General features: G+C 44.2%; 1 protein-coding gene across 2 annotated transcripts in view; it reads left to right on the top strand.

Annotated features, from left to right (window-relative positions):
* The window catches only part of gbf1 (golgi brefeldin A resistant guanine nucleotide exchange factor 1), an 81,321-nt gene that overhangs the window by 32,961 nt on the left and 22,392 nt on the right, over positions 1–25,968 (top strand). For both annotated transcript variants that reach the window (XM_085428890.1, XM_085428889.1), the window contains exons 4-15: positions 12,052–12,183; positions 16,427–16,545; positions 16,625–16,733; positions 17,193–17,253; positions 20,651–20,705; positions 23,067–23,211; positions 23,315–23,541; positions 23,657–23,825; positions 23,953–24,164; positions 24,548–24,646; positions 24,737–24,931; positions 25,775–25,967. In XM_085428890.1, coding sequence (XP_085285016.1) covers positions 12,052–12,183; positions 16,427–16,545; positions 16,625–16,733; positions 17,193–17,253; positions 20,651–20,705; positions 23,067–23,211; positions 23,315–23,541; positions 23,657–23,825; positions 23,953–24,164; positions 24,548–24,646; positions 24,737–24,931; positions 25,775–25,967 — 1,716 coding nt within the window. The remainder of the gene's footprint in view (positions 1–12,051; positions 12,184–16,426; positions 16,546–16,624; positions 16,734–17,192; positions 17,254–20,650; positions 20,706–23,066; positions 23,212–23,314; positions 23,542–23,656; positions 23,826–23,952; positions 24,165–24,547; positions 24,647–24,736; positions 24,932–25,774; position 25,968) is intronic.

Here is a 25,968-nt window from a genome sequence, read left to right as displayed (position 1 = left end):
TGTAACGGTGTGTAAAACTGTAATCCCAGGTGTGAAGCGCAGGGGTGAGGAGCTGAATGTAGGAGAGCTTTTTAAGTGTGTGGGTGCTGTATACCCTCACTATCCCCAACGATAATGAGATGGCAGAGATCAGCATGCAGAACTAAGTCAGTGATGTACTTTTGCTGTGTTTGGAAAGCGGCTGACACACTGGCTGCCAGGGAAACCCACACTGCTCCGTTGCCTGCTCAAAGCACTCTCCCCTTTAGCCCAGGGTAAACTGAAACAGCCAAGATTAGTATTCATCCCTCTTAATGCTGTAGCTTATAATATAGTCATTAGGTGACTGGAGACTAAGCCATCCCACCTAACTGCTGTGATTTATTAAACACACAGAGGATTTGCTGTCAATGCAGTGTGGACATAAAGCGAACGTCACGTCTAAGTACAGTGGTATCAGCTTATTAATGCTGATGAGCTGTGCTGTAAGTGGTTACATTCATACTGGGGGAGGGATGAAATGGGATGACTCTCAACTGAATCCTGCTTTCCTGCATTTAGTCCAAGTATCTGAGTTGCATCGCAACCAGCTAGCATGTAGGCTCCTGGTGTTTGTGTGTCAGTTTACCAGCCTGTATTTGTGCTCAGTGTGTAGTTATACTTGCACATCAAGTAAAAGTTATTTTGTTAGTGTAGGACGTGGTAGCTATTTGCATACTGGTGTTCTTTTTTCTTACTTATTTAACTGAGTGTTGTTTCTAAAGTCAGCACAGCAATCTTCTCAGGGTGCTTTGTGTTGTAAGAGAGTCAGACGTTCTTCTCTGGTACTTTTGGGAAAAACTGGGCTCAGGAATGGGCAGCACTCTGTCACAATGACTGGTGTGAGGCAAACGGAGCTGAGTACACACTTTCTGAATAGGCTTTGTGACATGTTCAAGCCGTGACACCCATCTAATTTTGTCAATATATCAATAACTATATTAACCAAATGTCATGTAACATGTGTGACAGTTGGTGTGTGTGGTATCACAGTGAGATGAATAATTATTCTTTGGCAGGGAAATGAGACAAACCCATCTCAGGTGTGATGTTTGAATTGTGGATGCATTTCCAGGTTGGAGAGTGGTTTTGATTTAGAAGATTTTCATGAGGAAATCTGAATATGACATGTTAGTATAGACAAGGCAGCAGCAAGGTGGAAACTGAAGGTATTATTATGGGATATTGGATGTTATAACCCCTCAGAGTAATAACTGTTTTTGGTGTGTTTCATTGGATAATAGGAGCCAAAAACAAGCTAAGAAACAAAGCTAGGCCCATGAGGCAAAACCAGTAACAATATGATACCCTCCTGGCAATAAGAAGGTAATGTGTCTGCTTTCCATCATAATGACCTTATGGGCTATTGTTTTAGTGTAGCAGGATTATACCAGATTATAATATTTAAATTAAGCCTGACTTAGGCTGCCAGCATTCTGCTTGGCTTAAAGCAATAATGTAAATATCAAATCAAATCAAATCAAAATTTATTTATATAGCACATATTAAAAACAACAGTGTTGACCATAGAGCTTCACAGTCAATAAAAACATGAGACAGTTAAAACAAACAATAGAAGAGGGCAACAAACAATAGGTAACAACGCAACAAGCTAAAACAGCCAACTAGACAGAATCAAAAGCCAAAGTAAAAAAATAAGTTTTAAGACGTAATTTAAAAGACTGGATAGACTCGGCAGTGCGAATATGAACGGGGAGGTTATTCCAGAGTCTGGGTGCCACGGATGCAAAGGCCCGGTCGCCTCTCGACTTCATTCGAGTCCTAGGTTGTGCTAGGAGCCTATGGTTGGATGATCTAAGTGCCCTGTTGGGATTGTATGAATGGAGTAAATCAGAAAGATAACTGGGCGCTAAATTATATCTCGTTTATTGTTCTGACTTATTAAATATAACGTGTAGTGTGTGCTAGGTTTGGTGTAATGAGCTGCAAATTATAAAACTGCCTGTTTCTGTTTAATACTACATGAACAAGTTATTAAAGCAAACTTCAAGAAGTGTGACCATTACCAGGAAACACCTGTGGTACTTTCTGTGTAATTAGCAGGAATAAGGACTGTTTTTATTAGTACTGAAAGTATTATTAGCTACCAAACATAAGCACCTTTCTTCACCTTAGTGTTCAAGACATGTGGCCACAGATCTGACGATCAGATTACCAAATCCACCCGTGAAGCTTTCAGTTTACCGGTCAGTTTACGTTCCTACCATCACCTAAGGCCCGGTGCTCCGGGTGGTGAGGTCGGGGCAGCAGACATGAGTTTCCTTTGAAGAGTAGCTGGGCTCACTCCATCTCCTTAAAATTCTGTTGCTTACTTTTAAAATTACTAATAACACAGGACCAAGCTATCTTAAGGAAACTCTTAAACTCATATGCTCCTGCGAGGGCTTTAAGATCATCCTCACAGTTATTGTTGGTTCAGCCCAGATCTCGTTTGAAGTCTAGAGGTGATCGAGCGTTTGCTCTAGCTGCACCTGAGCTGTGGAACAATCTCCCGATTGGCATCCGGGCGTCTGATTCTATTCAATCTTTTAAATCACGGCTTAAAACATATCTGTTTGAACTTGCTTTTTCTACCAGTTAAATCCTGGCCTTGTTTGCAGTGAGTTATTCTATTAATTTTTCTGTTTGTCTTGCGTTGTCTATGTTCTCTATCACTGTGTTTGATGGTACAGCTTTACTTTGCTATAGCTATGTGCTATAGTTTACTCTTATTAGTGGTTTTTACCTGTGAACATAATTCCACACTTATATGACTCTGATGTTATAATGTTAATTGTTTTATTCTTTTATGTAAAGCACTTTGGCATGCCCTTGGCTTTTAAATGTGCTCTATAAATAAAGATTGTTGTTGTTGTTGTTGTTGTTGTCCTACAGAGAGCCCAGCTTCTCTTGGAGAGTAGAGCTGCTGCTCCTCCACAAACTCCATCCTCCTTTAGGCATAGGTGTCACAGTTGCCCTGCCTTTGTCTTATGTCTTTAGACGTATGATTCACTTTAATCCCACTAAGTCTTTAAGTCTTTGTAGTGTTTTGTTTTTAATTGGTTCAGGTCAAGCTGAATAGATTTAATTGAGTTTAGACATAAACACAGGTGTCTTAATTTTAGAATAGGTGCTGACAGCAGATCTAAAAATGGTTCTCTTAAATCAGTGCTGGGGAAGTCCAGGCCTCGAGGGCCGCTGTCCTGCAGCTTTCAGATGATGATCCAACACAGCTGATTTAAACGGCTAAATGACCTCCTCAACATGTCGTGAAGTTCTCCAGAGGCCTGCTAATGACCTCATCGTGTGATTCAGGTGTGTTGACCCAGGGTGAGATCTGAAACCTGCAGGACAGCGGCCCTCGAGGCCTGGACTTCCCTGCCCCTGTCTTTAGTGGTACTTGGTGATTGTGAAGAACTGCCTGTAAGGAGATTTTTACAATTCAATGGCAGTTTTTCAGGCGCTGCATCAGTTGTTAATAGCGGCTGTGCGTTGTCTCCAGTAGAGTGCGCCTGCAGTGTGATCGTGTGGGGGAGTGGCGTAGTGTGTGAACACACTTGCACAGTGTGTGTGGTTTCTGGAATCTCTCCCGTTCCTTGGGAATGCCATTAATGGGGAGGTGAAGGAGAGCAGCAGGTGAAACAAATAAGGATGATAGCCACACACACACACACACACACACACACACACACACACACACACACACACACACACACACACACACACTTCAGTCTCTTTTTGGCTCATGCAGACTGGATGTTGGTGCCAGCTCTGTCACCACATATGAAAATGGTCACAATGGTGTTTGACACTAGGTTTGTTTGCTATTATATACACAACAGTCTAATTCCACATGGATGTGTGTGTCTAAAGGCACATGTAGACTTGAGTATTTCCAGTGCAGCATCTTATTACTTATCAGCTGTTTGTTTTCTTATCCTCGTGCCTGCTGATATGTGGTGGACACGTCGACGTTCCCTGCATTTCCATTTTTCCTTAAATCAATCATCCTTCGACTCTGCACTCTTCGCTTCTGTATCGTGGATAACTGACACGATCCAGTCTGAGCCTGAAACCATGTATTAGTTTATCCTGCTGAATGACAGTCCACAGCCTTACTCTGTACTATTTCCAACCTCACACACTCCCGGCTCTATGCGCTCTCGCTCCTGCTGCCCACCTAAAGTTTGCCCCCCCCCCCCCGTCCTGCATCATAACCAAGACACACGCTGACATTGGCAAGGATACATGGTTAAAAGATGGGATGGAAATTGCGCGTCTTGCTCTCCACTGTTTGTTTTTCTGGAAATAGAGGTGATAATATGAGCCCATCTTATCTGAAGGGCACCTCACTGTGATACTACAAGCAAACACTTATGCATCCAAATGAAATGGAGCCATTTGAATCAGGCGGCTGCATTTATGCTTTAAGAGCTGATAGGATATGTCAGCAGTGACATTTTACATGATGTTCAGTGTGGAGCAGAATATCTCGCACTTAACATCCCCATTAATACAGAACTGTTCGTATGTGCTCAGGTTTTAATTTGCTGTGATAAAACATCCGTTATCTATAATCACAGTGACCGTGACTAGTGCTCGTCCATCACAGAGGGGACAGCAGACTGTGAAACACATTAAGTGGACGCTGGGGCCCAGCCAGCTCCCTGCTGGAATAATGTAGTCATTGTGCAAAGTATGCACCATTGAAAATACATTTTACGTACAGGATAACAGGTGCAGAGCAGCACAGTGGCTGGCAAGCTGTGGCCTAGGCACGGTTTGGTAATAAAGTCATGCTGGCTGAATAATGCACCTGCTTCCTTTTTTATTAGCTCTGTTTTTCAGACTGGAAACAGAATTCTGCTGGCAGCAGTAGTAGCTGGACATCATCTACAGTTTTAGACAAACCACAGTTACGATACGTGCATCTCATATCTGAGGCCTTCTCACCTGACGATAATAATGATGGGATTGGGTCAGTGAATGATGCACTTACTTATGTGTAGATCTAAAACATATTCATTCATTTTTAATTAATATTAAAGACAAGTCTGTGGTGGATGCTTTCCACTGAAAACTCATTGTTACATTTGTTTGAAAAGCTGATCCAGCTTTGAGTTCTGCTCAGGCTTCAATGAACTGAAATGTTCATTTACTGAATACATTTATATTTGAACTAGGGCTGGGCGATATGGCCTAAGATTCATATCGCGATATAATTTGAAGCATGTGCGATAACGATATCTATCACAGTATATTATTTTCTTCTGTATAACGTATTTTCCACACTATAAGGCACACTTAAAATCCTTTAATTTTCTCAAAAATCAAGAGTGTGCCTTATGTATGAATTCCGGTTGTGCTTACTGACCTCGAACAGATTTTGGCAGAAATCTGCTAAAAATGTTTTAGTACACCTTTGGTAAGCCGCACTGCTTGATGGATCGTCAGAGCATTACGCTGCCGTAGTGAGGAGCTTCGCGGAGTAATCTGGGTCCAAAACTCTGTCAGCTTCAGGTTCCAAAGTCAAACGAACACAGAGTTAAAAACGGTCTAAATTATTTCATCTGTAATAAAATCATCAGTGTTGCTGCTTTATCGGGTGTAACAATTAAGTTTAACATCCATGAAAACAGAATTTATTAAATTTAACGGAGTTAGAAGTTAACAGGAAGTTAGATCGCTAGTTTACACCTAAACATTTCATAGCATGTTCTGACAGAGATTTCTGAAACTAATTCAAACGTACAGCTCTGTTGTCACTTCCAACATAAATGAAGACAGGAAACTAAACAGCAGTGGCGTTTGCAGGGTTACTGGAGTTGGACTACCTGGTATATAATGTTGTGCTACGTGATTGCTAGCGACACAGATATGTTAGCATAACATTAGCACAGTGAAGCTGGAGGATGAAGCCAACTTTTTTTCCACTCATTAAAAGTTAACGTGAGGGATTCTGGTGGTCAGGGACAAATGCAATCGCATAGCAGGATGCTGTACACGGGGCAAACTTCAGTCAGGAGAACAACTGAGATTATTCATCCACAATACGAGGTTAGTCATTAATATACTGCAACAACATGGGAACAGAACAGCTGCGAGAGAATTCAACATTAATGAATCAATGTTACAGAAGTGGAGGAAGCGCAGTTTTTGGCTTTCCCCATATTTCAACAGTGCTTCATCTCTTTGCTATGACTGTCGGCATAATTTGCAGATGATCATGGTTTTAGCCGCTGCGATGCTTTCGACCAAAACAGGCGCAGCTTGATGACGTGATTTACTCAGGAACAAATAAAATACTGAAAAAAGCCAAACAATAACATTTTAAGTTATCTAAGTGACTTATATATCATGTTTAACCTGAGTAGCGAAAGACGTCGGTGGGTTTGAAAACGATTTGTCGGGAGTCCGGTGTTCTCATGGCTCTAGTGAGCCTTGCTGTCGCTAACCGATCCGTACCGGAAACCCGATCAGTACCCCACATGCGCAAATCTTGCGTCACTTCCTCTCTTTGCCAACATTGTGACATTGAATATATTTGAATGATACGGTTAGCGCCCAGTTAGCTCCTAGCATTTCTCAGCAGCTCTGCCTCCTTTTCGACTACCGGGACATTTAAACAATGGATAATCCGTATACAAAGAAATTCATGCTTTTCTCCTCAACAGAGAGCGTCCCCCGATTGAACAAGAGCGCCGTAAAATAAGAAGAATGGCGCCGAATTACAGAGTTAATAATACTGACTTTGTAATATCTCACGTGTAGATTCATCAGCCAGATTAAGTGTTTACTGACAATTGACAGTGATAGCGCACATCATCATCACTATTCCAACAATCCTCTTCACAGACGAGTATAAACACACTCGACTATCAAATTTAACACACGTTTGTAATGACGCTAATTCAGTTTACAATAGGGTTCAGTCGCTCAGTCAGCAGGTGGCGGTATCCTCGTACACTGGGGAGTAAACTGCCATTAAACGAACAGAAGAAGAAGAAAACATCTGCACATGCGCGGTAAGGATCAAGGAGTCCTGATCCATAATTATCTTTTTGTTTTTGTCTACATTATATGGAAATGTTTCATTATTGGAAAAATTTTAAGGGATACTTGTTATTCTTAACAGCTTAACAGATACTCTGACCTCTAACTATCGTAAAACGCTTCGACCGGAAGTAGACACCTTTCGCACATGCGGGGTACCGATCGGGTTTCCGGCACAGATCGGGTAGTGAGCCTAGCCCCCGGCTAGCTATCGAGCTAGTGGGTAACAGATGTCTCCGAAAACGTCGGAGCGCTTTTGAAAATATGCGGTGTCTTGATAAACTGAGCAGATATTTGAGGTTTACACAGCTACATTCTCCCTGAAAATATGTTAAACGTTTATTTTGTGACCCAGAAAGAATAATAAGAGTAATATTAAAACTAACTAGCTGCCGCCATTGTTGGAAACTGAGCTGGGCTGCGCTATGAATTCTGGGACACAGCTTCTTCCTCTTCGGGGTTTAACGGCAGCTGGCATCCTTGTACATGCAGTGCTGCCATCTTCTGTTTCAGTCCGTTATTACACTCTTAAATCCTGCTACTTATTCCTGCGTCTTTTGTGATCTTACAAAGCTTCAAACGAGGCGTCGACTATTAAATCAGTCGTCGACGAGTCTGATAGTCGACTAATCGTGGCAGCCCTAGTACATAATTCATCCAAATATCTCAACCCGTGTTTTTTATCATTGTGATGACATCTGTCCTCTGCTTGGTGTCACTCATGGTGAAAGGATTGCTCAAATAAAATGTGTACTTTTGAATTTCAGAGCCACATTTATGTCTGTCTCTCCCTGATGCAGACAACACTACCACCTTAACATGGAGCTACATGACTTGTAGTAAAATGTTACATTTAAAAACTCACCAGAAGTCATTTTCAAACAATTATAAGTTGTTCTTGTCATTTAAGAACCGTGCACATCATCACCAACAGCTACGTTCACCCCATTGCAGGGCTCCTTAGAAGGGACTGTTCAGGCCTCCATGGAGTGCCGCACAGAGGCTCTGGACTTTACACATAAGGATGTTGTGTTAAGTCTGGTACTGAACTATACGTTTTGTCCTCTCTGCCCCACAGAGTTGATTCTGTTCATGTGGATGTTTTCAGTTGCAGAAACGTCTCAGTGACCCACACAGCAGCTTTTTCCACACCTCCCCCTCCTCTCAGTGGCTTTAGTCACTATAGCAACCACATCCCACAGCTGTGTGGTGATGTCACACTTTCTCAGTCATCTAAAGCTCATCATGGCTGATCCTGTAGGTGTGTATGTAGGAGTATTCCTACACTAGCTTTAAAACAGAGTAGCACAGCTGTATTATAGTCCATACATCCAACAAACAGCATTCAAACCTTTGGTGACTGGCCAGGTGTCACAACCTTTACAAAATAATAGGTCATAAATACTTAAATTAATAAGGTTAGGGATATATATATATATATATATATATATTTGCCTTAGCATGAGGCGCCTCAGCACTGCAGTCACAGACCTTCTTACTCGTGTCACTGGTGGGTTATCAGTGTGTGGGTCCGGGCCACAGCGTCTGTGGCAGAGGGTGTTTCACCACTGCTGTTTGACCTGGCAGAGCTCCCACAGATACATGACTCACCGTCGGTCAGTTTAGTGATGATGACCGTTTATAACACAGGCTCTTATACACTTCCTTTCCATATAACACATTCTTAACATCTCTGTTCAGTAGAGCAGGGCGATATGACCAAAAAAATTTATCACCATATACATTTGAAAAGTTGTGATAACGATATAATTGATAATATAATTGACACAAGACAAAATACTTTACAACTCCTCAACTTTATTAGTGCAAAAAAACCCGACATCAATGTATTTCCACTGAAACAAGCAGCTGTTTTTTATCTGCATTAAAGTTATATAAAAACGTAACAGTGCAAATTCCTCGCTGACAGTTTAACCAAAAGGCATTTCCAGTGGAAACTGGCCGACACATCCTCAGCATAACCATGTATAATATCCACAAAACTTAAAAAGAGGTCATACACACACAGTACGGTAATATTATGTTGAAGCACAGTACGTATCACTCTGCGAGGCTCCGCCTACGATAACCGTAATGCTCCGACAATCCATCAAGCGGTGCGGCTTCGTAGCTCAGCAAAGTCGTACTGAAACATCTGACAGATGTTCGAGCGCCGTGCACATAAAATCGTTCCGAGGTCAGTAAACACAACCAGAGTTCATACATAAGGCACACGGGGTTATAAGGGGCTCTGTCGACTTTCAGAAAAATCAAAGGACCAGCCCTACTGTTCAGTTTTAATAAATATAGATGACATAGGCAAACCTCACAGCAGGCCTGTCAAACCTATGGCCCAATTATACAGTTATATCTGCCCTGCGAGATAATTTCATATGTCAATTATTAATGTCCCGTCAGTGTGTGGGAGCCGCAGGTTCAGCCCTGCTGAGAATCAGTGCAGGCAGGGGTGGGACTCGATTTCAATGGGCACACCATGTGGCCAATCACATGTAATGACAGACTGGGATCATACCATTATGTGAAAGAGTCAAAGGGGCAGACGTTCCAAAGACAGCAACGGTAGTGGTACAGGCCAGGTACACTGGGACACGGGGAGGTGGGTTTAAAGGCAAGCGTGTTGGGAAAACGTGAAGAGAGCAGCTTCTGACCGCAGTGATAACGGGATGAGCGCAGAATTTCTTAGGAGCTAAAATGAAAAAGATTAAATGTACAGTTATTGAACGTCCCGTAAAATAAACTACATGCAGAAGTGTGTGCATGTTACCACACAAAGTCATTAAGAAATAAACGACTACATGACAGAAAAGTTTCTACTTTACAAAGTTCTGTTTATTTACGACTACAGTGTAAAACCCCAAAAACCTTTTATGCTGTTTTCCAAATGTGTTCATGATAACTGAAGAGTCTTTGTTTGGCTGTCACAGCAGCTTTTTCTTTATCATGTAGAAGAACATTAAACAGACTGTGTCACAGGGATGTGGTGACCTCTGACCTCGGACTGACAGACTTGGCAAAGGAAAATGAGGAGCATGAAGTAGGCAGTGAAAGGATACTGCTGATCCATGAACGGGACAGTAAGTGCTGACTGTGCACTGAGGAGCAAAGGGAGAAAAACGCCACACTCTTGTTGTGTTTGTGGCCTCATTTATATCTGTTCTTCTAAATAGCAACAAATGTCTAAAATCAGCAGACGTCTGCAACGTTCTGGTTTATTTCCCACAGAGTCCAGTCAGCCCTGTAACTGCCTCTTAAAGGGATGCATGGAAGTTAGTGGGTCTCCATCATTAGAAGAACTCCATATTGTGCTTAGATCCTGCATTTTGGGATTGTAGAGCTCCACGACTCTGTTTGGAAAGCCTTACAAAGACACCACAATAAACAGAGGCCTGTTTGCTTTCTGCTTTTGTCCTTTTTGTCTGAACAGTGTCTTCAGCTCAGATTCATCTGCTGTAGTTGCTCCCTGTGCTCTAAGCTTTTCTGCTCCAGTGCCAATAGATGCGCATGTGTTAAAGACGGCCTCTGTTGCTCAGAGAGTTTGCCTCATCCTGATGTGCTCTCTGGGGGAGAGGTTCACCCCCGGCTCTCTTCCCTTCCTTTGCGAGGGCCATTTGTGAAGGTAATGCACACATGGCTGGATCCTCTCCTACAGCTCTGAGCAGAGAGACGAGCTCCAGCAAGTCAAGGTAGATGGGATCAGGCTCATGGTGAATCATAATGGCTTCATTTCACAAACTGGTTTTCTTTTGGTTTCCAGTTAAGCTCAGCTCCAGTTGGACTTGTGTACAAGACAGACTGTATGCAGCAAACACAGCTCATAGAAGGCAACACGCACCTCTGACTGAAAACTCATTTCTTTATTGCAGTTTGGTCAGTGTCGTCCTGAGGTCAGTCTAAGCTTGGCTGCAGCTATAATTATTTATTTTCCTGGACTTCTCAAAGGCCACAGAGCGGCTGCATTCAGCCCTGTGTTTACTGATGGCCCTTTGGATCGTCTCAGATCTTCCTCTTAAACTACATGTGTTTGAATATAAAGTAATAAACCACTGCCACCCTCCTAGAAAGCTGATGGACACCTATCATAGTCTCTTACTAAAAGTGAGCACCGAGGCTTTGTGATTGCTTCTGCAGATATTTGTGAAAGAACTGCTCTCAGGACCAGGGATGGGATGGGTTTCCATAACTGCTACATCCAGGCCTTGCATCACCACGAGCAGTGCAAGCCACCAGACACAGTAGTGTGAAACAAGCCACCGCTGGACTGTAAAGCCGTGGAGACAAGTGCGAAATGATGCTTCTGACAGTGTGACGAGCAGCACCTGACTGCACTGTGCTGGTACGGTGTGCATTCTTGTAGTCGGCTCTTAGTTTCACCCTCGCTGCTGCAGCACACGGAGACAGCTCCCAACGCTGTGGGAAAAGCTTTCAGGCTCACAGAGTGGGTAGTGGTCCTTTGTAAATATGCTCTTAAATCATCATAGTGATTCATTTTATTTATTGTTCATCACTTTGATCATTATCTGTTGTGTTTACGTGTGTGATATAAAAAGCTAGAGTGTTGGTGACCCTGCGGTGCTCACAGACTGATCTGATTGTTGTTCTTTGGTCGGGTTTTGCAGATTGACCCTAAAAACACTGGTGGAGGTAAAAAATGAAGAAGAATAGATCAATAATAGGGAGTGTGGAGCCTCTTTACCCAAATGCTAACCTATTCTACTGTTAGCACACTTCTCTCCCTGCCTTAGCAGTGCCTGTATCGAAGATCTTGCACCCCCCTCGTCTTCCCCTCACCATTAAGTAAAACACAGGTCATGTTAATTCCTCATCGATTTATCGGCGCAGCTGTTTGCACGAACCATCATTTGGAGTCTGGGGAAAAACTGTTTGCTCCAGATCATGACAGTGATAAAACCTTTGCAGGGGACCGTGTGCCTGATTATGTGTGCCTGCATTGTTTTTCAGAGCTGTCAGATGTTGAACCCAATATTTTCCTGAGGCCTTTCCTAGAAGTCGTGCGCTCCGAGGACACCACTGGACCAATCACAGGCCTTGCTCTTACCTCTGTCAACAAGTTCCTGTCTCACGGCCTTATAGGTAAGAAAATCCTTACCTGTACATGAAAGCGACCTGGTTTCCAGATAGTAGTGGAGCGGCTTCATGTGAAGACTAAACATGCTGATGAATGTACTCGATTCTTAAACAAACCCAAAAACCTCATGCCCAGGATGAGAAAGCATCATTTCCCAGTTTAATCACATTTCCTTCAAATGGTGAGACTGGTGTGGGACCGGTTGTAGGTCTAATATTAATAACAGGAGGGTTCCTGGTAATTGTAAAGCTCTTTGGGTGCCTTGAAAAGCGCTATATAAATCAAATCCATTATTATTATTATTATTATTATTATTATTATTATTATTATTATTATTATTATTGATGATGATGATGATGATTATTATTATTGATGATGATAATGATGATAATAATAATGATAATGATAATAATAATAATAATAATAATAATTATTATTATTATTATTATTATTATTGATGATAATGATAATGATAATGATGATAATAATAATAATAATAATTATTATTATTATTATTATTATTATTATTATTATTATTATTATTATTGAATAAATAGCAGAAAAACAGTTAAGCATGAGGTCAGCCTCGGGCGAGGGGGTCAGACGTGTGTGTGTAAGAGCCATTTAAACCATGAATTACATTCTGCAGATTGTGTGTCAGATGTTGTCATGTGTCTCACACAGTGTTGGGATAGTGGCTGACTGTAGTGTGCTAGCACCAGCAGCCTCTTTTTTTCTAGGTGAAATCCAGGCCAGAACGTGGCTGTGGGGCCTGTGTCTGTGACTTGGTTCAGCAGATGAAGGAATACGAACACCTGGCTGAGGTGACTTTCTTTATGATACCAAGAAGAGCGGAAACCACCTTCAGGTGAAGTCCAGGAGCGCAGTCGGCCCAGGAACATGTTTCTGTTCTTCATAGCTGCTGCAGAATGAACCGAAGGTCGCTGCCATCGTTGGCCTCGTCAGGGAAATGTGGCCCAGTGTCTGCCAAGTGTGAAATGACGATGCATCACCAGGTGTTGGTGTGAGCAGCAGGGTCTGAGGCAGCGTGACGGTGCTGTCAAACGGCTGTAGGCACCCTGTTAGAGAGCTGCTGGGAAACTGTCTTGGTGCTCGCTCCTTTACATTGAAGATTTCTTGCGAAGGATGTGAATAAAACTGAGGAGCAGCTTCAGTCGGTGCAGAGCTGCACCCCATCTAGGCCAGCTAAGGAAAAACCTGAAACTTAGAAGCTGCATGTCATTAAGTTTCTGAGCAGGTAGAAGATAAATGGACTCAAACATGACCGTTCCAGTCACATACTGCCCCCTGCTGGCCACACAGACACCACAGAGTAAGGCTTTGGTGGATTTCTGTTTTCTGGATGCAAGTTTTCCTCACTGAGCGTTTGCCTGTGAGTCTGTAAAGCTGCCTGCAGTCACACAGGCCTGTCAAAGTGCAGAGAGAGAACAGCGTGGGTGTCACACAAATATGATACAAAAAGGTCAGCACACTGTCAGGCTACACTGGAATACAGTTTAATAGTGGAATAGTCTACAGACATCTCTGTGGAAATGACTGTCAGACGCACACATTTTAATTTTACTTAGAGAGCAGTGGCTCCTCTCTGTGGTCGGAGGGCTTCTGGCAGAGCGAGAGCAAACTAAGCCCGGTTGTTGACAGATATCCAGAAATGGGGTCTATTCGCTCTCATCTTATTGCTCATCTTTCCCCCTCTGCCCCTTCTTTATTTTCTCAGAGTCTCCTGTAGTCAGCAGTCCCACACTGTGCTGCTAGCAGCCGCGTGGTCACTGGACCTCACAGGGCTCAGCCGAGGCTTAGGCTGCAGGGACTGCCAGAAGAGACGAGCTTAGAGTACAGCTGAAGCCTGCCTGGGGCCGAGGCTGGAGTAAACTCTCATGTTCTTAATAAACTGCCTGCTGTAATGAAACAAAGTGTCACACAGGGCCATTTGCTGAATCTCACAGTCAGAGCATTAAAGAAAATGAGTGTAAATACAGTCAACTAGTTCTTTGGACGCATGCTCAGTGTGTGAAAAGCTGATTGTAGTTCAGCCCCCGCTCTGTGACGAGAACCACAGCTCATAGTTAGCAGAGCAGCATGGTGTGCTGTTAGGAAGATGACCAGGTGAACAAACTGCTCAGGAACAGAACGAGTATAAATCCAATAAAGTAAGTGTTCCCTGTGTGTGGTTTGTCATGCAGAGTGCAGCTCGAGCTCTTTTTGTGCGTCGCTGCCTCTGCACCCACTCTGTTATGCCACAGAATGTGTGTGTTTCTGGACCACAGTTTGATAGACTCGACTTCATGTGGCAGCTGTTTCAGCCCCCTGTTGACTTTGCAGCCCCGCTACCCCCCCACACACACACACACACTGAGCCTCTCCTTTCCTCAGTGTTATTTTAAACCCCCCCACCATAGCCCACCTTTGGACACCACTTGCCTCCGCTCTGTGCCAGAGGAAGGATTAGTGTTTTCTATCACTTCTGTCTCTCTGCTCGATCCCCATGTGGCTCCAGTTTCTCTGTGTGGGTGTTGGATGTTTCCAACACGACCTCCACGGTTGTTGTCGCCCTCGACTCTGGAGGGATGTCAGCATGACTCCATCTCCCTGGACTTTTCTGAAACCAGTTCTCAGCCTTAAACGAACCACCGACTCTTGTTCTCCACACCATCTGTCAAAGAGCAAATTCCCAAGAAGTGTCTTTAACTTTAATTACATATCATGTAGTAAACACATGTTCAGAGGGAAAGGTTGTGTCAGAGTGTTAATGTTGACAGGCTGCATTGTTGCCTCGCTGGGATAGTCCTAATCCCCCCCCTCCTGCTTATTAGTTAATGAATTGCTGCTCGTGAGGATGGTGGGAAAGAAAAACAAGATGGCTCAGCCACTCTGGTTTCAAAAACACTGGGGCTGTTGCTCTGACAGGAGTCGGTGGACGTAAGCTGTTTGTCCAAGCTTACGTTCAATAAAGGGCCACATCTGGTCTCTAGATCCACGGTTTGAAGCACGTTGTCGATGGATGCTGTTGGACATGTCTTCATAGTTGCTCATTGCCACCACGTGTTGGATATCATGGCTCACACTGTATTTATGTCACCGCTGAACATCTGGCAGTCACTGATTGGAGGAAAAATGCTCACTTTACGGTGCTCTGTGCTCAGTGTTGGGGAGTAATGGAATACATGTACCGCCGTTACGTATTTAAAATACAAAATATGAGTAACTGTATTCCGTTACAGTTACCGTTTAAAAAGGTGGTATTCAGAATACAGTTACTTTGTTGAAATAAATGGATTACACTGCGGTACTTTCCTGTTTCATATTGTCGCGGGTCAGGACTGTTTGGGTTTTGTTTGACAGCTACGTTCTGTTGTTCCAGGCGGCAGCGTTACGGTTGCCATGGTTACAGGGCGACGCTCTCTCTCTCTCTGCGACTGTGTGTTTCCTGGGTGAGAGAGCGCCTTTTCGTTGTTGTTGTGCTAAGCTAACAGGCAGAATGCTACAAGCATAGCTCTAAAGAATGTAGCATCATGGGCAGTGTAGTTGTAAGTAAGCTATTAAGACTCGACTGTACACCGTGTTCCTGTTTTCCTCCGAAAACAATAAGTTCCGTTGGAGCAGCCTTTCGACGCCTCTCTCTGTCTCTCGCCAGAAAAGTTGACCCACACAACAAAGTAAAGCTATTTTTCGGCTACGAGCCGACAGGGACCCCGCCGTATTAGTCAGAGGTCCCTTTACTACAGTTCGGAGTCGCGGACCTTCAGTAATAGTAATAAATCACACAGCAATAGTACATTCACGTTGTTGTAAAAAACATGATAATATATTAAGTAATCCAAAGTATTCAGAATACGTTACTGTCACTGAGTAACGTAACGGAATACGTTACAGAATACATTTTGGGGCATGTATTCTGTATTCTGTAATGGAATACCCAACACTGTCTGTGCTACATCATTTTATATGCTTGTGGTGTATGCCACATGTTCTGCAGCAGCAAAAATAATAGTTGATTATTAATGAAGGAAATCTCAAAACTGGCCGTCATACGTTTTGAGATGACTGAATCAAGTCTTCCTTTATTCAGCCAGCTGTGCGAAAGCTCAAGATGAAGACGATGTAGCATAAGTCCAGTCGAGCTGGACCTCATCAATGAACACGCGTCTGAGAGTCAGTCTCTCTTCGGCGCCCCTTCAGTGACGACAGTCTGACTCTGAGAACCTTCTGTTTGTTGTCTGTTGGCAGATGCTAGCCACGAGGCAGCAGCGGAGGCCATTGAGAACATGGCGGACGCCGTCACGCACGCTAGATTTGTAGGAACAGACCCGGCCAGTGATGAAGTTGTCCTTATGAAAATTCTACAGGTATGCCCCGTTTGTTTGGTCAGCGCTGTCACTGCCAACCACAGTATGCATGTTAGTACAGTTGTACCTGCTGCTTCAGGTCCTGAGGACTTTGTTGCTGACACCAGTGGGAGCCCACCTGACCAACGAGTCTGTTTGTGAGATCATGCAGTCCTGCTTCAGGATCTGCTTTGAGATGCGTCTGAGTGGTAAGTTTATTTGAAGCTAATTCAAGGAAGCATTGCATCCTTATTGGAAACAGTTTGATCAAGTTTTACTGGCACATTCCAGCAGCTCCTTCACAACACGGCTCCTGTGATGCAGTGTTTATCATTTAATGCCTGTGAAATGGTACTCAGACAGGCTGGGAGTGAAGAATAAAGCTGAAATAATAAGAATATTAAATCATTCTGACCCTGAGGACTCGACATTAGGTACAGTGTTTGTGTGAGATTAGCCTCACACTGATAACAGAAGACATTTTCACATCTTATTCATCTTATTGGACGACCTGTTCTTCGGCTGTACCGCCGTCTTCTGTGAGGTTCTAGTCCAGTCCTGTTATTTACATAAAAATATCAAATTATGTCTTAAACTGTCTCCACCCAGAGGCGTCTCCTCTCTCACGCAGTTTTTGGTTCTCATGTCTCTAATGTCTGTGTGTGCAGAGCTCCTCAGGAAGACGGCTGAACATACACTGGTCGACATGGTGCAGCTGTTATTCTCCAGGTAAATAAATGACGGGGTTGTGTTGGTGGTTTGTTGCAGATGGCAAGTTGACAGTCTTTAATATAAATGAGGAAGGTTGTAAGACAAACACACTCGTTTTGGAACTTAAAATAAATGTCCATAGTAAGTTTGCCAGAGATACAGGTTAGCACCTCATGGCAGGATATTCAGAAGAGCCTGAAAAGTGGAGGCAGAGCTTTGTGAGCTGTGGGCTCACTGACAGGCTTTGTGTCCACATTAAATACATGATCACACGTTCAGTAAGATCTGTGAGAGAAATGCTTATTGTGTCTTAAATGTTTGTCTTTTGACCAGAACACTCACCACAAGCTGTTGTTACCTCAGTCTGTTTCTTCCAATGTAAGATTCTGTATATGAAGTTTGCCAAGTTTATTCTGATATTTGAACAGCGCTGCTCCCGACAAAGGGAAAACCAATCCTGCAGGGAGACCTACCTCGGCACTTGTGAAGCCAAAGGGCAGATTTGCTTCACCATATTTTCTAGTCTTTGGCTTAGAATGAAGTTGGTTTGGAAACATATTCAGCGATGCTTTGTGTTTCTGTGGGCGCCCATGCTAGCAGCGTCCAAGCGTTTTGTTTTTTTCCCCCCATTTTCATTCCGCTCCCCCCCTGCATTGGCTCTCCACCCCCCCACTTTGGGAAGGTCTGGTCTAATCAAACCGCCCTCTCACTCACTCACAGCACCATCGTCCACACCATGTGTTCAGGAGTGCCAGGCACATGTGGTCACAGACAAAGGGATGAGCCACTTGAGCTGCATGCTGTATGATCTGCATATAGATAAAGCTGCTCTCTGATTCAGCAGCAATGTTCCAGCCCCCATAAATATTAAGCACACACACATCACGCACTGAGTTAGCATTGCCAGCAACGCCACATAGAAGCAATCAGCAAAAGCATGTCTACTGATGTGAGTGAAACCGACTGCAGCTGGATAACAAACAGAGCTTAAATTAAAGGTGTGATTTGCTTCACCTCCTCCCTGATGTTGTGCATTCTTAACTAAGACTATTTGACATGGGGTTTGTCACAAAGCACTAGCTTATCGTCCTTTCAGTGAAGTCCAGAATTCGTTTTTGCCGTTTGCTGCCAGTTCCTCCGAGCAGTCCAGTTGTTATTTGCTGCCTGGATTCTTGTTATCAAGTCCTCTTACAAGACTTGACTGTGTTAGCATAAATCTCACTAACAGACATTTCAGCACACGAGCAGGTGCAATGAAGGAGTCTGGACTTTTACTCTATTGTTCTCATCCTGCACTCTCGCACACACAGACACACATACGACTCGCAGCTCATTTCCTTCGTGTTCAGCCCCAGCCCCCCGCTTGTCCACAGACCCCAGATAATAGAGATGTGAGTCTGGGATGCCCTCCACCCTCACCCACCTCCATCAGAGAGTAATGAGCAGCAGCTCAGTCTTAGATTGGCTGCTGAACGTATTAAGCATGTTAATCTGTTGGACCCACAGATCATCCAATAATCGTGCTTACAGAACAACACTCTATTAACGCTGAGCTAATGTCAGGAGAAGGCTGCTGGCTCGCACAGTGTGTGCGTGCGTGCGTGCGTGCGTGCGTGCGTGCGTGCGTGCTTGGATGTTGATGAGCTCTAATCTCATCATTTTCTAGCGAAGCTTTAGCTTCACAGAAACCTGGTGACACACACTAACATACTCTGTGTGATGCCTTACGTTTGTGGCTTCACTGAATGTGCTGACACTCTTACAGTAATATTTCCTCTTAAGCAGCTTATGACAGGCTCTGTGTTTAGTGCTATATGTTTTTTCTTTTGGGTTTTTTTATTATTTATTATTGTACTTTTGTAGAGTTTTAATCAAAAAGTCGTTGTTAGTGTTTTGGCTTTTGGTTCAGGGCTAAAGGATGCACTAAATAACTTTAAAGCAGTGTCCGTGCAGGAGCCAGTTACCACCTCTGGGCCAGTATACAGCAGTTATTTAAAGCCTCTGCCTAAATAAACAGGGAGGCGTGAACTTTTGGTTTACACGCTAATAAAGGAATGGCACAGAATTACTGCTGTGACTTCAACAAATCAGTCACTGGATACATTTGCTGTAATGAGCTGTTAATTAGTCATCGATGATTTTGATAGTCGACGTAATCGTGGCAGCCTTATTCGACAGCCAACATCCAGACTGACGGCGAAACAACCAGTAGGTCAGCATTCCAATATTCGGAAGAAGCAACTGCTAACACAACTAGAGATTAACAATGTACCATATAAATGCTACGGCGAAGAGGAGCCAGGACATCAGGGGGGAGATGTCATCATCCTCACCCTCCAAGATTGGTCCAAGATCAAGGCGGTGTGGAGGGAAGCTGGGGAACTGTTAGAGCTGGAGAAAGGTGTGATGAAGAATACCTTACCTTGCATGCCTTAGGCCTTAGAAACTGCCAAGCAAAGCATGGCCTCGGCTTACTGCCTGAACAGGTACACCAGAGAAGGAAGTCATGAGAATAAACCAGCTGTTCTCCACTCAGCCATCCAAGGTGTGCTCTCAGTGGCAGAGTACATAATGCACAGGCACATGGCTCAGTACATGAATACGTCAGTACAAGAAAGTCTACAAATGCCTCGTAGATCCTGGAATTCCTAGAACACCACAACATCAACAGGACCCTGATGGCGAGCAACACTAGAGGCCTACTTCAAGCACACAACGCTATCAAGCGTGGGATGCGTCTGTCCTGTGCAAGCCTGAACCCTCTCAGTGAAACAGCAAAGATACTGGAGTGGCATTTGGACTGGAGACGTGTAATTGGATGATAACAAAGAGGGAAGGTAGTCAGAGCTCAGGCTATCATGTCTGTGTAGGGCCTCGGTCAGCCAGGTCATGATAATCGAAAGAGCTTGGGAGGAACAGTGACTGGACTTCTTTGAGTTTCTTGACGAGGTTTCATCTGAGAAGCTTCTTCAGTTCTAAGAGGAACTGGTGGAGAGATTGAAGCTGTTCTTTAAGAGAGCCATTGATCATCTGCCCAATCACATGAGCCAAGATGTGAAAACAGGTGTGGGTCAGTATCAGCCAAGGTTTTGGATGAACCCATTGGGAGACCTTGCCCCACCCTATCACGTGATTTATCGATATCAAATGACCCAAGACGTGAGTGGACATCAAGCCGTCTGGGACGGGACCTTAAACCTGGATTAGATGAGCTCCGTAGATTACAATAGAAATTGTCATGAAAATAAAGAAAACCCATTAAATGAGAATGTGTGTCCAGTCTTTTGACTGTTGGTGTGTTTGCTTCCATTTCTAATTCACTTACATCATCTAAGATGCACAGCGTGGGCGAGGTTGGTGATTTATGTCCTAGACTGTAGATGGGATGTTGTAACATGTTCATGTCTCTTTACAGACTCCCCCAGTTCAAAGAGGAGGCCAAGAGTTATGTTGGTGCTAACATGAAGAAGGTAACATGGCTGAGATTGTGAATGTGTGCTGCTTGCTGTCATCGTGCTTTCTCTTATTCTTTGTTAATCTTCCGTCTGAGTCTGTGTCCTCCCCCTGTGCTTGGATCCACTTTATTATTTGTAACTATTAGTTTTCTTTTCAAGTTTCCTGTACTTGGATGTGTCCCTGTTCTCCTTCCCACAGACCCTACCTGTCATACTGGACTCTGAGGATGTTATTTGTGCAGAGCAGCATAGAAACACAAGTCAGAGTGGGGTAGACAGGGTACTTAACTGGCAGGGTTAGCATGGCTTCTTGGTGGGAGTGCATGAGCGCATGAGCGTTAAACATCGGTGGTTTTAAGGATGTAGTTGAATCAAACATCAGCATCTCAACATTTCTGCAGTATCCACCAGTGAGCAGCACAGTGGTGCTGTGGTGTAGACTGCAATTACATGTTGTAGTTGCACTAAGTGATAACAAGAAGAGTTAACAGCTACACTCTGGCTTTATCTATCAGATGCTGCTCTTTTATTGCACTGTTAGAGATGACATTTGTGAGTCCTTTGTACTGTATATGCAAAAATAATTAGGTGAGTTTTCTCCTTGAGCCCCTGAGAGGTGTTCAAGCCGTGACTGTGGTGCTCTGTTCGCCTGCTGCTGACTGCTCCTGCAGCTTCTAATGGCAGTTTTTATCTGAAGCTCATTCTTACATTGCACCGGCTTTATGGGCAAAATCACTTTACAGCTTTAAATGTGTAAATCTTTTACATATTTAGTGTAATTAGAAGATCTATCACATGACTAAATATGAAGACGCTTTGAGCTTACAGGTAAATTCAATCCCTGCAAACATAAGTCAGATGCAGGTTAAAGTAAACGGCTTCATCCAGTCAGCTGTTCCCCCCCTCTATGAAAGCCTGTTGTGGTTCAGTCTGGACTTTCTGTGGATGTCCCTGCCTCTGAAGCACTGACTGGTACAGCACTGTACACCACAACACAACAATGACCCTTGTTTGTCCTTTGAGCTGCTGGTTACGTGTCACGTCACATATGTGTATTCGATGCAGATTGGGGTGTTCCCAGAGTTTTAGCGCTTGTTGCTTCTTGCATGGTCTGCCTGTCCACTGACACATCTGTGCTGGCTGCTCTTGGTTACAGCCTACAGTGACTGTGCACTCTGATCCGGAGCACTGTTTGCACTCCTCCCATCGTGCATAGATGTGTATGCTCAGTTGTGTTATGTGTTGGTCCCACTTATCTGCTGATAATGTTATCCATCACTAATCACGGGCCTTGCCTGCTCCCCTTCTCTTCTGAGGCTTACAATATCTTGTGGAAAAACAAACGTGTGCAGGTAAGGAAGATTACTCTCAGTATTTAGGCTAGGGCAGTATATAGATTCTCTCCCAATAACCTTTGACTTACCCTCGCTACCTTAACCTCTTTTCCTTTACCTGTGACCTTGGCAAGATGGAGGCATGACATGACACAAACAGGAAGCAGGCCTGCAGATCCTGCTGGTCATTGTGTGACACATAGCAGTGTATGACTGTGTAATACTCACATCTGGATTATCACACTTTAAATGATTGAATTCATTTGGGCTACACAGCTGTTGGATTTCATTTGCCAATATGTGTCCCAGCTGTTAGCAGATAGCTTCTTTTTTTTTGTATGTGTGTTTTTCTTTATTTAAAACAGACTTCCAACTATCCCAAGTGTTAAATAAATAAATAAATAGTTAGAGGATGAAAACCTTAGGGAATATTCTTCCAGCAGAAGTCTCTTCCTGTTCTTTTTTGACTCTTTCTCATAGTGGGGCAGGGCTATGCGATCTGCATACAGGGATCGTTTCATATTCTGTTCAGTGCAATCATTTTCATTGCTTTAGATGATGGTTTGTAATAGTGCGCCACAGGAGAATCAGCCAGACAAGTCAAGGAGCTCGTTTCTAAACTGTAGCATGAAAACAGCAGAAAACCGTGCTGTGCAAACTATGTGGCAAGTAGACGCCAACACAACAAAGCTGCACTAGCTAAGCGAGAGTAACGTGCGAGAGTATGGAGACAGTTTACCAACGAGACGTCGTCAAGTGCTCAGATAAACCTGAGACGTTAGAATGACCTTCTCCCCGCAGCCCGCCATGTCATAAAGAGTCACTAATACAATAACGAGCATATATACAAGCATATATAAATCTGGTTTCAAAGCACTCCACTCCAGGTACACAGCGCCGGCTGAAGACATGCCACACGAGTCCCGGTGCCTCTTGTGTATTACGAGTGTGTAAATGATCTGGATATAAAGAGAAGTGAAACATTGTCATTGCTCAGTGATGATGGACCAGCTGACTCACTGAACCACTGTGTTTCCTCCAGCTGAAGATGCGTGCCGGTGGCATGAGCGAGTCATCTAAATGGAAGAAACAGAAACGTTCTCCGCGGCCGCCTCGGCACATGGTCCGTAGTTCCTCCGGTCAGATGGAACCAAGCCAGCCCAGCACGCTCAACAACAACCTCTCGGGTAGGACGCGCTGTCGTAATAATGGACTCACAGCCGTCTGTAAGCAGAGCTTGGCTTTCAGGTCTTTGGTGGAGCGCTGTATGACTGGATCCTGTGTTCTCAGGTGGTGTCCCGTTCATGGAGGAGGGCTTGTCCAATCCCAGCCTTCCCGTCTCAGACAGCTCTGCCTCATCTATCTGCAGCCCAACAGCCACTGACAGCGGCCTGGACACCTGCTCAAAAACTACTTCCAGGGAAGACCTTTCTGACCTGGATCAGTGCAGCTCTGCATCAACCGCTGGTGCAGCCATTGCACTCACAGGGACTGAGTCTGGCTCTACAGATGCACAGGTGAACATGTTTCTAATGGCTCTTGTTTACATTTTCGGCTCCGTGAGAGACATTGTATTTCCTCGCTTCTCCCTGTCCTTCTCTAATCTCTTGTGCTGCGCCTCTTTCTGTCTAGTTTGAGGGCCAGCAGGCTGAACCAGCCCCGTCAGCCTCAGTGGAGTCCATCCCTGAGGTTCTGGAGGACAAAGACTCCATTACAGAGCAGTCAGACAGTGCCTCTGTCCATGATATGGATTACGTCAACCCCAGAGGCGTCCGCTTCACACAGTCCACGCAAAGAGATGGTAGGATCCAGCTGAATTTAGCAAGAAGGGCAGAAGATGATCTGAGAGTTCCACGTTTCTGTGATGTATAAAGACAGCTGTAGAGCGGTTCTCTCTAACCTCTTGTCCTTTTGCCTCTTGTCTGTAGGAGCATCCCTCATCCCGTATGGCCTGCCGTGTCTCAGAGAGCTGTTTCGTTTCCTGATTTCACTGACCAACCCTCATGACCGCCACAACACTGATGCTATGATGCACATGGGGCTGCAGCTGCTGACTGTAGCCCTGGAATCAGCACACATCCCTAACTACCAGTCCTTGTTAGTGCTGGTCAAAGACGAGCTCTGTCGACACCTGTTCCAGGTAAATTAAATGTAGATGATGTCATTGCTGACAGTGAGGAGCAGTCCTCGTCAAACCCGCGGTCTTATTTTGGTAACTCTGTGCTGATCGGAGTCTTTTTAGCGATTATTGGCTTTTTATTGAACTAAAGCATCTGGTCCAGGTTCCTTACTGAGACGGCTAAAAGTGTAGCACCATATATTTGTGTTTCACTGCTAATGACAGACATGACCGGAGTGTTTTTAGGTTATAAACCCAGAGATCTACTCTTAACCTTCTCGACTGATTTATCTGACCTCAGATGGACTGATTGGTTCTCTTTGTCGAGGCCTGAGTCCTCTGCAGGGCAGTACGCTGGTGTAGTTATGAGGCCTTGCTGATGAAGTACCTCATCTGTGTTCCAGCTGCTGAGTGTGGACCGTATGAACCTGTATGCTTCATCCATACGGGTTTGCTTCTTGCTCTTTGAAAGCATGAGAGTGCACCTGAAGTTTCAGCTGGAGGTAGCTGTTCTCATTGATCCACACTCCTGTCATTCAGCTTTCATAGCGTTAGTCCCTGAGGACCTGATGGCCATGTCTCTGTTTGCTCAGATGTACCTGAAGAAGCTCATAGACATCATCACTTCAGAGAACATTAAGATGCCCTACGAGATGAAGGAGGTGGCTCTGGAGGCACTGGTCCAGTTATGGAGGATCCCCAGTTTTGTCACTGAGCTCTACATTAACTATGACTGTGACTTTTACTGCTCCAACCTCTTTGAAGACCTCACCAAGCTGCTGTCTAAGGTAACTCGCCCTGAAAGGCTTGCTAGTGATGAACAGGCCCTGATTACCTTTTTGTACTGAGAGCAGACTGCTGCAGTTGTTCTGTTTCCATGTATTTCAATGGCAAAATAATGGAAACCAGTTTTCTGTTAGAAGAGGTTTAGAGCGTCCTCCATTTCTTCTACTCCTGAGTGTTTTCTGCAGAGGACGTTTGGCTCTGTTTACACACTGGTCACCACTTGTAAAATATTAGTGTTTTAGGTGATAGGAACAACATACAGGTGATAACAGAAAGCAGATTTGCATTGATCTCCAAACCAGCCGTTTCACTGCACCACCGTCCTGTTCCCCATCGTCCACTGCACATGTCAGCTGTTTTGGTTGCCGTGCAACAGTGATGTTGAATCAATGTATAAACACAGTCTCGAAAACTTGGGCTGTGTAAAATGTAAATAAAAACAACATGCACTAATCACATAAACTCATGTTATTCACATGAGAACCATGTTTTGTGTGAGTCAGGACTGCAGAGAGCTGTCTCCCAGCAGGAGGAGGAGTCCTCCGGCCAGGCTCCTCAGCTTGCAGGCATTTAAAAGAAGAGAGGATGCTGCACAGTGGTACACATGTGGTCAAATAGTCCATCAACTTCAAAATGACCTCAGACGAAGCTGATCCAAGCGAAGCAGACAGAAACAAAAGATCAGTCAGAACAGAGCCAAACATGTCCAGTCGTAGGAACGATAATTATAACACTGTATTCACAGGTAGTATTATGTACCTGGACAATAGACCGTTTGCAGGCTAATATTCTGTAGATTATGATGTGAGTATTATGTGAAAGTGTTTTTTCTTCTGTGGCGATAGAACGCGTTTCCTGTGTCGGGGCAGCTGTACACCACCCACCTCCTGTCACTGGAGGCGCTGCTCACAGTGATCGACAGCATCGAAGCTCACTGCCAGGCCAGGGTGCTAAGCAGCATAGCTCAGCAAGACCAAGCAGAGACTGCGCTGGCAGACGGAGAGGGTGCAGCCAAAGCTGAAACAGACTCTGCAGCTGG

Source organism: Rhamphochromis longiceps, linkage group LG13, assembly GCF_057381845.1.
Source record: "Rhamphochromis longiceps isolate RC_006_pf linkage group LG13, R_longiceps_female_GT1.1, whole genome shotgun sequence".
NCBI lineage: Eukaryota > Metazoa > Chordata > Actinopteri > Cichliformes > Cichlidae > Rhamphochromis > Rhamphochromis longiceps.
This window is presented reverse-complemented; position numbering and strand designations above follow the sequence as displayed.